This window comes from Rhinolophus sinicus, chromosome 12, assembly GCF_057876585.1.
Source record: "Rhinolophus sinicus isolate RSI-liver-muscle chromosome 12, RSI-T2T, whole genome shotgun sequence".
NCBI classification, from domain to species: Eukaryota; Metazoa; Chordata; class Mammalia; order Chiroptera; family Rhinolophidae; genus Rhinolophus; species Rhinolophus sinicus.
Window position 1 is genome coordinate 15,421,588 of NC_142512.1, and position 13,570 is coordinate 15,435,157.

The window sequence follows — 13,570 nt, forward strand, 5'->3', positions numbered from 1 at the left end:
CTCATCCATTGAATTTTTAATTTAGGTAACTGATTTTTTTTTTCAGTTTATTATTTCCATTTGTTAATTTTTCATTGTTTGCAGTTCTCTGGAAAATTTTGTCTTTTAAATCTCTGAACATATCAAGTATAGTTATTTTAAAGTCTGCCTTTAATAATTCACATCTGGATTCATTGTAGATCTGTTTCTGTTATCAGGTTTGTTTTTATCTTTTCCTTTTTTTTATCATATTTTCTTGTGCATTTTTACTTGAGTGCTAGACATTGTATGTGAAGAATTTTTGAAATAACATAAAGTCATTTTCCTTATAAAAGGCAGGCAAACAATTGTACTAACAATCCTGGATCACCTTAATCTGGTTATAGGAATTGAGATTATATGAATTTGTGATGGTTGTATTATTTTAAATTCTTCCTTTACCCTTGGTTGTGGCCATTTTGGGACACAATATAATGTACAGGAGTCCCTTTGTATAATGGATCCTGAACTCTTAACCTTTGTCACCCTATTCTGGGGCTCTCAAACTCTTTGCTCAGCTTCTAAGTTTCACATCTGTTTCTTTTGGAATTGGCACATTCTTCTAAATAAGGGCTGTTCCAGATGCTTCACTGAACTCTAGGTGTCCTCATTCTGGTCCTTGGCTCTGTGATTCTTTTTGCCTTGTTCTCCAGTGCCTTCAAGTAGATGTCATTTATATTTTTGTCTTGTTTTCCTAATTCTCAATAGAGAGGTTAGTTCACATTATCTAATTTGCTACTATTGGAAGAGAATTCTGACAATTTTTTAAATACCTAAACAAATTTTTTTTATTTTTATAATTCTTATGTATGAGTCATCAACGTTCACATAAATCTCTCCCCAGGAACATTAAAACTAATTCAAGGGAGTTTGGAGTTCAATAATATTAATCATGTGTTTATTACTCTTAGTAAACCATTGTAGAAGATTGCAACTGTTCAGAAAATATTTCATTTATCCTTTAAACTATGTGTTTTTTGGGGGTTTTTTTGTGGACAGAGTTTCAAATTTTCTTTTTCTTTTTTGTTTTTTAAGCTCCTTTAAGATTAATACTTATAACTGGGTCACATGGATCTGTATCTATGTCTAGAGACCCATCTAAATGGCAGCACATGACCCCAGGGACTTTTGTTACTGCTTTGTGTTACCTGAACGGCTGAGGCTTTGTACACAGCAGATGCACACGTAGCTGTTGAATGAAAGATGAGTGGGTTATAATGAACAAATAAAACGTCAGTTCTGGACATTAAATAAGCAGGAGATGGAAGAGTTAGTTTTACAATAACTGGTTTCCTAACTGTGTTATTTTCTGTGTATGCATTTTTCCCCCCAAAGATTTCTGCACTTGTCCTAAGAGCCCAAGCATCTGAGATCTTACTTGAAGAGTTACAGCAGGGGTTTTCCCAAGCAAAGAGGGATGTTCAGGAACAGATGGTAAGTTAACATTTAAATAAACGTATTTAACTATATTAAATATAGTCCTTTGTGTTGTATCTTGAAATCACCTTTGATATGACCAAAGTGGTTACTGTTCTCCATGGCATATTGAACGCTAGTAATGGACAAGATTATGTAGACATAATTATTATGTAAAGACATCATTTATTTCTTTTAAACTTTTATTTATTTTAAGTGTGTTTTTCCAGGACCCATCAGCTCCAAGTCAGGTAGGTGTTTCAATCTAGTTATGGAGGGCGCAGCTCACAGTGGCCCATGTGGGGATTGAACCGGCAACCTTGTTAAGAGCACTGCGCTCTATCCAACAGAGCTAACTGGCTGTCCTGACATTATTATATAGTAAAACATATAGTAAAAAAAATTTTAGTATAGTATAAGACTAGCTTTTATATAATATGTAATATAATATAATAGGATATAATATAATAGGATATAATATAATATAGTATAATATAATAAAATATAATATAATACCAGGTCTTATATTAATTTTTGCTCCAAAAGATGCATTAGAGCTGATTGTCCGGCGAGGTCTTATTTTCAGGGGAAACATGGTATGTATATGTTTAAGTTAAATGACTTAGTATTAAAACTTAGCAGAAATTAAACACTTTTGTAGAATTTCATTTTATACTCAAATTCATTGTAATAACTTATAAATTGATATAAATTCATAGGAAGTTCCTAAAATTGTTTTATACATCAGCAAACAGAGTAGGAGCCGGTCCCATTTTAATGAGCTACTGAAGTGTCCTGTATTTCGCAAGCATATCTCCTCTTGATGATGGCTCATGTTGGGGGTTCTTAGGCCATTCACAGTGACCCTGAGCTTGGTCATCTGTATATGTAATGAAAGATGTAGATGCTTCTTTTTGTTTCTCCTGCCTCCTGCTGAATGCATAGTGAGGAATGAGGAGTTGTCTTGGAGTACATGCCCTGTCTGATGTAAGTCTGGATTGTGTCATCCACTTCCATTGAGCTAGTGATACTGGCCCTTCTGTAGTTCAGGGATATGGGGAAAGAGATTCATTACTTTTAAGCTGTTGGTAGAAACAGCAGAGAATGGGCTCAGATAGCTTCATTCATCACCTGTCTCCTTGAATGTATGTAGAAAGGCTGCAAGTAAAAAAATCTCTGAGCTGCTCTTTGTAAGTTTTAGAGAGCTTTCGTATGTACCCTCCATCTTCAGCCCTCATTTGGTCTGGCCTTGTTTTTCTCTGGTGCAGCTATCAGCAGATAGGATTTACCTTTCTGGCTGTGATTAGTATCTGTTTCTATTTTAGGCAGTGCTGATGCAGTCACGGGAACAGGTTTCAGAAGAGCTGGTGAGGTTACAGAAAGATAATGACAGTCTTCAGGGAAAGCATAGCTTGCATATGTCATTACAGCAAGCAGAAGACTTCATTCTCCCGGATACTATAGAGGTAACTTATTTTCTACATGATCAAAAATGTGCCCAAGTACATTTTCTGAAATGGCTAAAATTTTTCTTTTTAAACAACAGGTTTTATTGAGATATAATTAATATACCAAATAATTCACCTGTGTAAATTGTACAATTCAATAATTTTTAGTCTATTCTCAGAAGTGTAGCCATCACCATAATCAATTTTAGAACATTTCATCACCTCAAAAAGAAACTCCTCCCCTTTTGTTCCTTCTCTCCCAGAGCCTTAAGCAACTACTGATCTGCTTACTGTTTGTAGATGGCCCTGTCCTGGACTTTCACATGAGTGGAATCATACAATTTGTGGTCTTTTGTGTCGGGCTTCTCTCACATAGTATACTATTTTCGAGGTCATCCGTGTCATAGCATGTTAATCCCTTCATTCCTTTTCATGGCTGAATAGTACTCCACTGTGTGGCTGTTTTGTTAATTCATTCGTCTGTCAAAGGTTGAAAGACGTTTGAGTTGTTTCCACTTTTGGACTATTATGAATAATGTTGTTATAAACATTCATGTTCAGGTTTTCATGTGGACATATATTTTCATTTCTCTTGCGTATAAACTTGGGAGTGGGACTACTGGGTCCTATGAGAACTCTGTGTTTAATCATTTGAGGGTTTTTCCACATCCTCACCAACACTTGTCTCACTTTTTTTATTACAACCAAGCAGTGGGTGTGAAGTGGTACCTCATTGTGGTTTTGATTTGCATTTCCCTAATGACTAATGATGTTGAACATCTTTTCATGTGTTTTTGGCCTTTTGTTTATCTTCCTTGAAGAAATGTCTATTCAGATCCTTTGTTCATTTTTAAATTTCTTTTTTATTATTGAATTATAAGAGTTCTTTATATATTCTTGACGTAGTCCCTTATCAGGTAAATGATTTGCAGATATTTTCTCTCATTCTGTGGTTTATCTTTTTCACTTTCCTGACAGTGTCCTTTGAAGCACAAAAGTTTTAAATTTTGATGAAGTCCAATTTACCAATTTTCTTCTTCTGTTGCTCCTGCTTTCAGTGTCGTATCTAAGAATCCTTTGCCAAATTAAAGGTTTATAAGTTATTCTTACAGGACCAAAGTGAGAAAGCACCAGAAATTAAATGTGTGAAGGGGTCACCACACTGGCTCCTTGTGATGTTTGTTTTTCTATTTAGCACGTGAACGGGAATGTACCACACTCACTCTCCTTCTGACTTCCAGTGCCTTCTATGGCACTTCTGGTCACTTCCATTCTTCTGTGGTTGGATGAATCTGGGCTGCAAAACCAGAAGTTTCCCTGAGACATTCATAACTATCTCCTTAACTTTCTCTAACCTTTGTTACCCATACATTTTTAAACCTTTTAACATATTAAAAAAATGTCACCTTAGGCTAAACCCAAGTAAACACTATAAACAGTCAGGCAAAGATGAAATTTCTGAGGGCAATTTTCCAAGCAAAATAGAAAAATGTTACTTGTAAGATCCTTTTTCTTTTATTTAAAAAAAGAATTGTTAAGAATTATTTAAATATTAAAAAAAATTACCTAAATTTATAGTTTTGTAAGTAACAGTTTTCCCTAATCCTACCTCTACAGTTTGCACCTCATTCTTTTGTCTTTCTCTTGTATACACACAGTAACATTAGCGTTGATTTTGGTTTTCCTTTTACTCATTCTCAAGGGCTCCTTTGCCTACCTGCCCTAAGCTCCTTCCGTCTCATCCCCCTTCCCTGCCCCCCGCCCCCTGCATGTGCTCTCAGCTCAGGTTACTGGCACTCTCAGGGGAGCTCTCCTTTCTGAACTGGTGACTGATCTCATCAAGGAGAAAGTTTGGGGGACCTGTCTCCTGCCATCAGCGTACCACTCTCCACCTCTGTTAAACTTTCTCCTTTGGCAGGAAAGATTCCTCTCTGCCATGTTCTCTCAAGACTTTTTTCATTCCCAGACTTAAAAAAATTTCGAGAATCCTTGAAGGATGTAATCAGACTAGCCTGTAAGCCTTGATTCTTATTAGAGCTGCTTCAGCAATATGTCTTGGGAAATATCCTTCTGACAGTTTTTTAGGTACTCTCTCTCTCTTTTTTTTTTTGCTGTCCCATAAATTTACGTACATTTGGTAGTTATCTAAGAAACCCAGTTTTTGTTTTAAAGTTGCTTTAAGATATAATCGGGGGGATTTTAAAAGAAGACAACTAAAATTTAGGGAAAAACTAAGATTTAAGCTGAATTTATTATAGCAAACAGCTGATCAGCTTAGAAGGCCACTCTTCGCCCTACTTGCCTCCGGCTAACACACACTCTGCTTGTGGTACATGTTCAGCAGCTGTTTGGATGAGTAAGTAAATTTGATCTTCGAGTTCGAACTTGCTTCTGAGTTTCAGCCTTCTTGGTCCTCATACCCTAACTCCCCTCAAATTTAATCAACTCATAGAAGCTCCTAAGCAGTTCGTGGTGATGTCTCTTAGCATTTTTCTTTTTCTGCTTATGAAACAGTTTTGAGGGGAAAATATGTAGGTCACAATACACACCTTTTGGCTGGAAATGTCTTATTTCTCTAACGTACTGAATGTTAATGTGACATGGCACTGGCCCCTTGAAGCCCCAAGTGGGTTGGAGTTGAAAGTCTTTAACTTTTGAATCATTTAAAACAATACCTGAAATTCTGATTGCAGAAAATCTTTAGCTTCTATTGTTTATATTTTCTTTCATCCTCACAAACCCAGTAACCATTTGTTTCTTGAATGCAGGCACTCCGGGAGTTGGTACTGAAATACCGGGAGAACATTATTAATGTGCGGACAGCAGCAGACCACATGGAAGAGAAGCTGAAGGCTGAGATACTTTTCCTAAAAGAGCAGATTCAAGCAGAACAATGCTTAAAAGAAAACCTTGAAGAAACCCTGCAGCTGGAAATAGAAAACTGCAAGGAAGAGATAGGTGAAGATAAAAATGATGTAGTTTAGAAATGAAGGCACTAAGTAAAACTCTTTTCTGACTATAAGAAGTAACACATGGCCATAGAATGTGACAAACAAAGGGATAGGAAAGAGTTAAGTAAGGATTCAGTCCGTTTTTCCAGATGTTCTGATATATCCAGTAATTGGGAGTAAAAACAAACCCCCAAATCCCCCAAACTCATTGTCCTTTTAGAAGCTCTAATGGCCTTTCTGGCAATTGCTAGTAAATAGGAAACTCAATATTGAACCCAGACCACCGGGGAATGTGACTAGATGGGTGGCATTTCCTTGCATAACTTTGATGAGTTAACAGACTCCTGCTGGGAATATCTGCACTCCACACCCCAGTGAGATGTGGATATTTGTTGTATTATTCATTCATGTGGACTGTGCCTTTACCTGGGCTGGATTCTGATGCTGATCGGTTGGGGGTCACTCTGAGAAAGGGGTGTTGGTTGGTGACCCCCCCCCCATGTTCAGTATGTATTTGACTCCTTTCATTATGAGATGGGGGTTATGGTAGAAAGGGAATTGTAAGAAAAACATTTTAATGCACAATAATCAATAAATGCTAACAGTTCTCCCTCTTTTTTCCTCCTAGCTTCCATTTCTAGCTTAAAAGCTGAATTAGAAAGAATAAAAGTAGAAAAGGGACAGGTGAGTTTCATGAGTTTCAAATTAATTCTGTCAGCAACCAGTAGTTATTTATTGAATCCTACTGTTCTAGACCCAAGGAAAAAACATGTAGTTACGATATGTTCCTGCCTTCAAGGAACTTCTGTCTAATGGGGAAAATAACTGTGGGATGAGGGTGTAATGATAAGAGATCATTTATTGAGAGGCATGGTCGTGACATGATATATACGAAAAGCTGCAGTAGAAATATGCACGGAGTCTTTTACAAACAGGAGATGATGTTTTCTAGCTGGCTTAGAGTCCTCTTCTCTTAGACATCAATACCTTTGGTAAATGACCCCACTCAACTCCCTGGCCTCGTTGTTTGTCGACTCAGTGACCTTCGCCTCCACTTGGCCCTCTTCCCACTCTTGGCTTCACCAAGCCCCACATTCCCTGACCTCTTTATCATCCTTCCGGCTCTTCATCCCACAGGGCCGTCCGTCTGAGCACCTCGTTCAGACCGCAATTCCCTGAACTTTTCCTGTCCTGCTTTTAGCGACTTTCTCGTGGCCTTGCTTTCTTTCCTTCTGAGCTGCATCTTACTTCCATGGCTTGCTTCTTCCCCTCGTCTCCCACCAACACCCGCAGGGCCTGATTCCTTGTCTTTCTGCTGCCCTCACTTGATACTGTCCAACTCTGGATGAATCCTGGTGTCCACCTTCCCTGCCTCTGCCCGAGCTGCTGCTGGCACTGGAACGAGTAACGCTGCATGCTCACGTCATCAGTTGGGCCTGAAGTGCTACTCAGTCAGCCTTTCATTTGTCCTTAGTTGTCTCCCTTCTGTTCCTCCCAGTGGCTGCTTCAGACAGTCACACTCACCCCCAGCTCAGCAGACGATGGCTTGTACCCTGTTATCAGCAGCGCCACCTCAGCTTCCAGGCCCCTCAAGGACTGGTCCTTTCTCTTCTTCCCAGCCTCCTCTCTAGTTTCTTCAGAGAAAATGACTGTTTCTGACCAGTCTTCTTGCCTACACTTGTGCCTGGACTGAATCCCTCACATCCTTTCCAGGCATCCTCGCAGCCTTCCCCAGGCATGGGCCTTGAACTTCTACCTCATTATTGGCCTTTTCCATTATGTATAAACATGCTCAGATGTTTCGCGTTATGAGGAGAAGAGTTTCTCTTTGGGTCACACTTCTCAAGCTACCAGTTTTTCTTCCCTTTACCTTCAAGGTTCTTGTAAGGGTAGCCTCCCCTTGCCTGAGCTCGTCACTGCGCAGCCGCCGTCTGGCTTTGGCCACCACTGCGCTGTGGCGGCTGCAGTGGCAGAAATTACCAGCATTCTGATCATGTCCCATCCTTTCCACTCCTACTGCTGCTGTTTATGTTCAGACTTCAATTCTCACGTGGCTTAATGTAACAGCCTAACTTCTTTCCCTGCCTCTAAAATTTATCCCATCCCAATTCATCTTCATAATGAAACCAAGGTGGTCTTTAAAAATTATAAGCGCTGTCCCCGTCGGGTTGAAAACCCTCCAGTGGTTCCCTTTATTTCCAGGATCGAGTCCTTATTTCTCAGCCCCACTGGGGATGCTGTGCTCACACAGCTTCTCCAGCTCAGCCCGCAGGGCCCCGCACTCGGCTGCAGCTCGGCAGACTCGCCAGTTCTGAACGCATCTTTTACTCATGTCATCTGCTCTGTCCTTCTGGAGTCTCTCTCTCTCTCTATCTTCTTCTCCTCCTTACCACCCTTTTCCTTCTCCTGTAAGTTGTTTCATTTTTTAAGGGTTAAATGTCATCTCTTCACAGAAGCCCTTCCCAACTTTTCTGGCTGAATTAAATGCTTCTTCGTCCCTGTTTACATGTCAGAATTATTTACATGTTCGTCTCTCCTGATTTCTCCTTCCCCAGGCCTTAAAACATAGCAGGTGCCTAAGAAATATTTAATGAAAGAAATAGGTCTTGAAGAATAAGTAGTTCAGAGACCAAAAGGTGAGAAAAGCATTACCGACCCAGCCAACGTCCTGGGCCTAGGAGGGCCTGAGGACTCGGGCGGAATTCTCCAGGCTGCAGGCTCCTCCAGGCCATGGGCAGTGACCTGGAGAGAGTTTCAGCTTTTTCCTTCTTACTTTCACAGTTGGAATCCACATTAAGAGAGAAGTCTCAACAGCTTGAGAGCCTTCAGGAAATGAAAATCACTTTGGAAGAACAGTTAAAGAAAGAGACTGCTGCTAAGGTGATATTTTTGTTGGTAATTAAATATAAAAGCAGTGCTAAGAATGTAAGGTCACATCTTGCCTGTTTAAAAATTATACATTGCTGCTTTGAATAGTGTCACCTTCTGAAAGTTGTCAAGATTCTCTGCTTGCAGAAAGGAAATGAATTGACTTCATTAGAGTTGGGTCAAATGTGGACACTGTCATAGGCCTTCCTGGCTTTTGAGGTGTTGGGCTAACGGGCCATGAACCAAACTTGGCATAGAAGCATTGCTTCCAAGTGTCATTCCATTTGACTCACTTCAAATATTTCAGTGAACCATATTTGCTGCCTAAATTTTGATTATTCTAGTTAGAATAAAAGTGCATGAGGCTAATTGTGGGGGAGGTTTCCTAAGAAACAGTCTCAGTGAGCTGTGGTCAGACCTTTAGGTGTAAAAACACTGTGTACATGTTATTCAGTCGTCCTTTGTTTTTAGAAATGCTCCCACGCGGTCCTGCTCAATTGTCTGTAAGGAAGGTGGGAGGTACTTGGGCTGCCTGGGGCACATTCACTGAGAATTTTCCTGACAGATGCTTGGCTGTTGTGGTTGTCAGAGGAAATCCCCAAACTTTCTATCCCTATTGCCGTGGTAGCTACTGATCTTAGCAGTTGCTTTTTGATGATTAATCACTGTCACCAGGCTGCTGGGGGTGCGGGTGTGTGTGCGCGCATGTGCGCAGTACGTTAATTCATTTTTTATTCTGGCTTTCATACTCATTTTAGGGACCTACAACAGGTAGCTTAGGCAACTTGCACTTTTGCCCTACAGATAACGGGAGACCAATAGGATCTAGGAATGTGACAGACACTCCCCTTTCCTCTCTAGCAGCAGGAGACTACAGGTTCCCAGCCTTCCTAAGTGATTCTGACTTACGGCTCCTTGGCAGTAATCTTCTCTCAAAACTTGTTATTTTTTAGGTTACCATCGAACAACTAATGTTTGAGGAGAAGAACAAAGCTCAAAGGTTGCAGACAGAACTAGATGTCAGTGAACAAGTCCAGCGAGATTTTGTAAAGCTTTCTCAGACCCTTCAGGTAAGGCATTTGGGGAACCTTTAGAGCACCAGGCACGTTAGGGTGCCCAGGAGAACCTGCCAATCCTTGATTCTACCACTGACAATAGCCAGAGGATTAGAGACCATGGCTGCCCCTCCCCCAGCCCAGATACCTGCCTGGTCATTCATGCCTAAAGCCAGCTGTGTACCTCAGATTTGTCCCCCTTCCCTTTCCCTCTGTACCTTGCTGGTCCTTACGAGTCAAGTATAAAGTCCTTAGCATACCAGATAAGACCCTTCCCAACCAGGCCTAGCCCTGTACTTTTTTTTATCTCCCTGCCGTACATTTTATACTTTATGTTCAATGTGTTGTAACTACGTGTGGTTTCTTGCCCAGTGTGCTAATCCCTCTGGTGAGCATTGTGTCTCATCACCTCCGTACTCCTTTCAAGGCCCAGCTTGCTTTGTCCCCATGGAACCCTCTCTAGGTCCTCAAGTTGGGCGACAGTAGCCCACCACCCACCCCCAGGCTATGCTGCCTTGGCACTCGATAAATGCTGCCAACAGTGATGCTTAGAATACTGTGCTGAAATCCTCTATATGGTTTTCTTTCTCCCCCAACTGAACTGTGGGTTCTTGGGTTGGGTCTCATTTACCTCCGTAGTCCCAGCCCCTTACACTGGGTCTGTTAACCCAGCAGTTTTTGGGAATTGCTCCATCTCAGCTAAACCAGTCAAAGTAAACTTCAGAAAACCTAGGAGGAGCCTTCTGCACTTATCTCACTGTATTGTTTCTCCAGGTGCAGTTAGAGCGGATCCGGCAAGCAGACTCCTTGGAGAGAGTCCGGGCAATTCTGAATGACACCAAACTGACAGACATTAACCAGCTCCCTGAGACATGACGCCTCATAGCAGGACTCTAGTCTGCACTTTGGGTTTTTAACTCATCTTTAGAGCAACATTAATTATTATTTAACTCTTAACTGAAGAAGTCACAATAAGGAAGATTGGAGAAATGCTTATTTCTAGTGGGAGAAGACTGTGCAGCACAGGAACAGCAAACAGTCATGCTAATTTGCAGCAGAAAGACCTTCCAAATAGGAACACTAATGAAACTGCAGACTTGATTCCAGCAGGTGTCAGATCAAATTTGGTGACGGAGCAAGCGCTGTTTCCTGGCTTGCATTACCCAACATTTCCCTACCCTAAAGCACCATCCCAGTAGTGTGTGGAATTACATTTCCCCTTCATAGGTATTGGAAGAGAATTTTTTCTGTTGTCTAGAGTTCATCAGTAATAGTATTCAGTTAGCAGACAGGTGTAATATGCTGTATGAATATTTTATATTAAAATATGAAGTTTGAGAGCAGGCCATTGGCTAGTGACTGTATTTCGTAGCTCAGTGTTTCTTTTTTTAAACCATTTTACCTTGCATTGGAGGACCTTAAATGCTACTGAAACTTGCCTGAGAACCATAAGACGGTGGCAAACAAAATCAATTCAAGCAATGAATTATGAGAATTTGAAAACTTGGCTGGGGCTGTGTGTATTGGAAGTTGAGGTTAAAGGAGAAGCACAAGAAACTGTTTGGAAGCACTTTTTCTGCCGCCTGAATGAATTTCGTGGGCCCACAGGTACCCGGATCAAGCTGAACTGGTACCAGCTACTCTTTTGAAAACTGTTTTAGATATTGGATCAGTGGAAAAATAATAATAAAGCAAGCTATACTGACAACATCTAGTATTTATAAATTTATAAGGCTGCTGCTTATTTTCAACTCAAATCAGTGGGCCAGAGTAATGTTTGTTTCAAAAGTGTCAAATATAAAAATGGTGATAACTACGTTTGACAGATAACCTATTTTGTATTTTTCTTTTATAATTTAGACCTGGAGTGTGATAATGCTTGTGAAGTTGGGGGAAACCCAGTTAGTACGTTCATGAGTTTAGAAATCTGCTTTGTCATTTCTGTGAGGTTAGATTCCTTTCCCACTTGGAGAAAGTGTCAGTGAACAGGCCCCTTTGCCATGGCCTGAGGAAGTGGTGCAGAAAGCAGAGTGGATTCCTGTTTGCTGTTTACCCGCTGCAGCACTATTAGCCAGTGGAAGGCTATACTGTTAATTCATCACACAGATGGTTCAAAAGTAAAACTGTTTTCAAATAATTTTTGTGATTGGTATTATGTAACAGCAGGGTACTTGAAGGGACTTTATGGGAATTAAGTGGATTAAGTAAATTTGATTGGCTCACGTAAAGCTACCAACCTACAGTTTAAAGTGAATTGTCTGTTATAAATGAAGTCATTATGGACTAGCCCTAAAGATCTTTATTTCTGTCTTCCATGGGACAAGGTAAGGACTACATACCTCATTCCTTGGGTTATCGTTACTGTCTTGCATTCATGATTATGAATTTAAAGGTAAATACTAATTATGGAAATAGTGTTATCGGCTTGCCATGCATGAAACATTATTTTAATTGGTTTCAAGTCCCTTTGTATAAAGTGCTATTTGATTTAAAGGAAACATACATCCTCACTGAGTTACAGGGAATTTATTAATTCCAAAATGCAATCTGTTTAGATTACGTAAAACCAGTCCCTTGGCTAAGCCCCGAGCTAATTTGTTTCAGATTACCAAAACTGGCACTGTAAGTCAGGATGGGTAATTCATAACCTTCCTGAACTGAACTACAGCTCCCAGGGAGCTGCTCTCCTGAGACCCTGCAGATGTTTTTCTCTGTAAGACGGTCCTGGGCCAATAAAATCACGATTAGAGAACCGTGGTCTCTACCATGGCAGATGCAAACTGTTGGAACCCACTTTGATGAAAAAAATATCCTAGAAAAACCCAAAGTGAGACTTAAAGTTTTGTTAACAATCTACTTCTGGTATGAAACAAACTATTTTGACACTATCCTGGTAGGAAACACTTTAAACTGGGTTTTCTGTATAAATGAGTAACTGATTTAGAAGGTAGGATTTCGCCTGCCTGGACAAAAGATCATGGGTTTCATGAGTGTTCCTGTGCTTGTATTCAGTCTGTACACACGTGTTCTCTCACGCATGTCTAACCTGATTTACCTCCTACCTGTAACCTACCTTACCATGTGGCTTTTAATTGGCAGCCAGCCATTTCTAGGCAGGTACGGTATTACCTTTCAGAACTCATATTGGCAGGTCTAAAAATATTACCTCAAGTTAACTGAGGACAAAACCAAGTTATTTGTTTCTTTCTCCCTTTGAAGTCCTGCACTTAACCCCATCCTCGCGCAGTAACACGGATCAGGACCCAGTGCACAAACTCAGCTCTGAAAGGTAATATTGCCTGTCGAAGAAGTGAGCCAGCAGTGGCCTTACAACTGGATCCTGGGCCCAGTGCTAAGCAGATTTCAGATGTAACCATTTGTTAACTGTACTGAAGGTGTGTCCTTAAGAAGAAAGTGTTCAAATTAAAAAAGCTGCTGCCTAGTATACTGTGTGGCCTTTTCCTTTGAATCCTAAGGTCCTGTCCCTCTTCAGAGCCCTACTTCTGGTGCTGCTGCTTTATTTTTTTTCTATTTTTAAAAATTTTTAAGTGTGTTTTTCCAGGACCCATCAGCTCCAAGTCAAGTAGTTGATTCTAGTTGTGGAGGGTGCAGCTCCTAGGGGCCCGTGTGGGGATCGAACCAGCAAACTTGCTAAGAGCTCGCGCTCTAACCAACGGCCTCTTGGTGCTGCTCCTCTAAAATGCAGCTCTGATTCTGGCTTGTTCAACTGTGGAGAAAACTTTTTCGGGTTCATGGAGACCTGGCAGTGTGCAGCTGAATGTCTCCGACTTTTTTTCTTTTTTTAAATCCTAGG

At 40.5% G+C, this 13,570-nt stretch overlaps 1 protein-coding gene across 2 annotated transcripts in view; it reads left to right on the plus strand.

Moving 5' to 3' along the window:
• The window catches only part of RABEP1 (rabaptin, RAB GTPase binding effector protein 1), an 84,913-nt gene extending 71,712 nt beyond the window's left edge, over window positions 1-13,201 (plus strand). For both annotated transcript variants that reach the window (XM_074319646.2, XM_074319647.2), the window contains 7 exons: window positions 1,354-1,452; window positions 2,760-2,900; window positions 5,651-5,840; window positions 6,462-6,517; window positions 8,615-8,713; window positions 9,655-9,771; window positions 10,531-13,201. In XM_074319646.2, the coding sequence (XP_074175747.1) occupies window positions 1,354-1,452; window positions 2,760-2,900; window positions 5,651-5,840; window positions 6,462-6,517; window positions 8,615-8,713; window positions 9,655-9,771; window positions 10,531-10,632 (804 nt within the window). In that variant the 3' untranslated portion in view covers window positions 10,633-13,201. The remainder of the gene's footprint in view (window positions 1-1,353; window positions 1,453-2,759; window positions 2,901-5,650; window positions 5,841-6,461; window positions 6,518-8,614; window positions 8,714-9,654; window positions 9,772-10,530) is intronic.
• The last annotated feature ends 369 nt before the right edge of the window (window positions 13,202-13,570 follow it).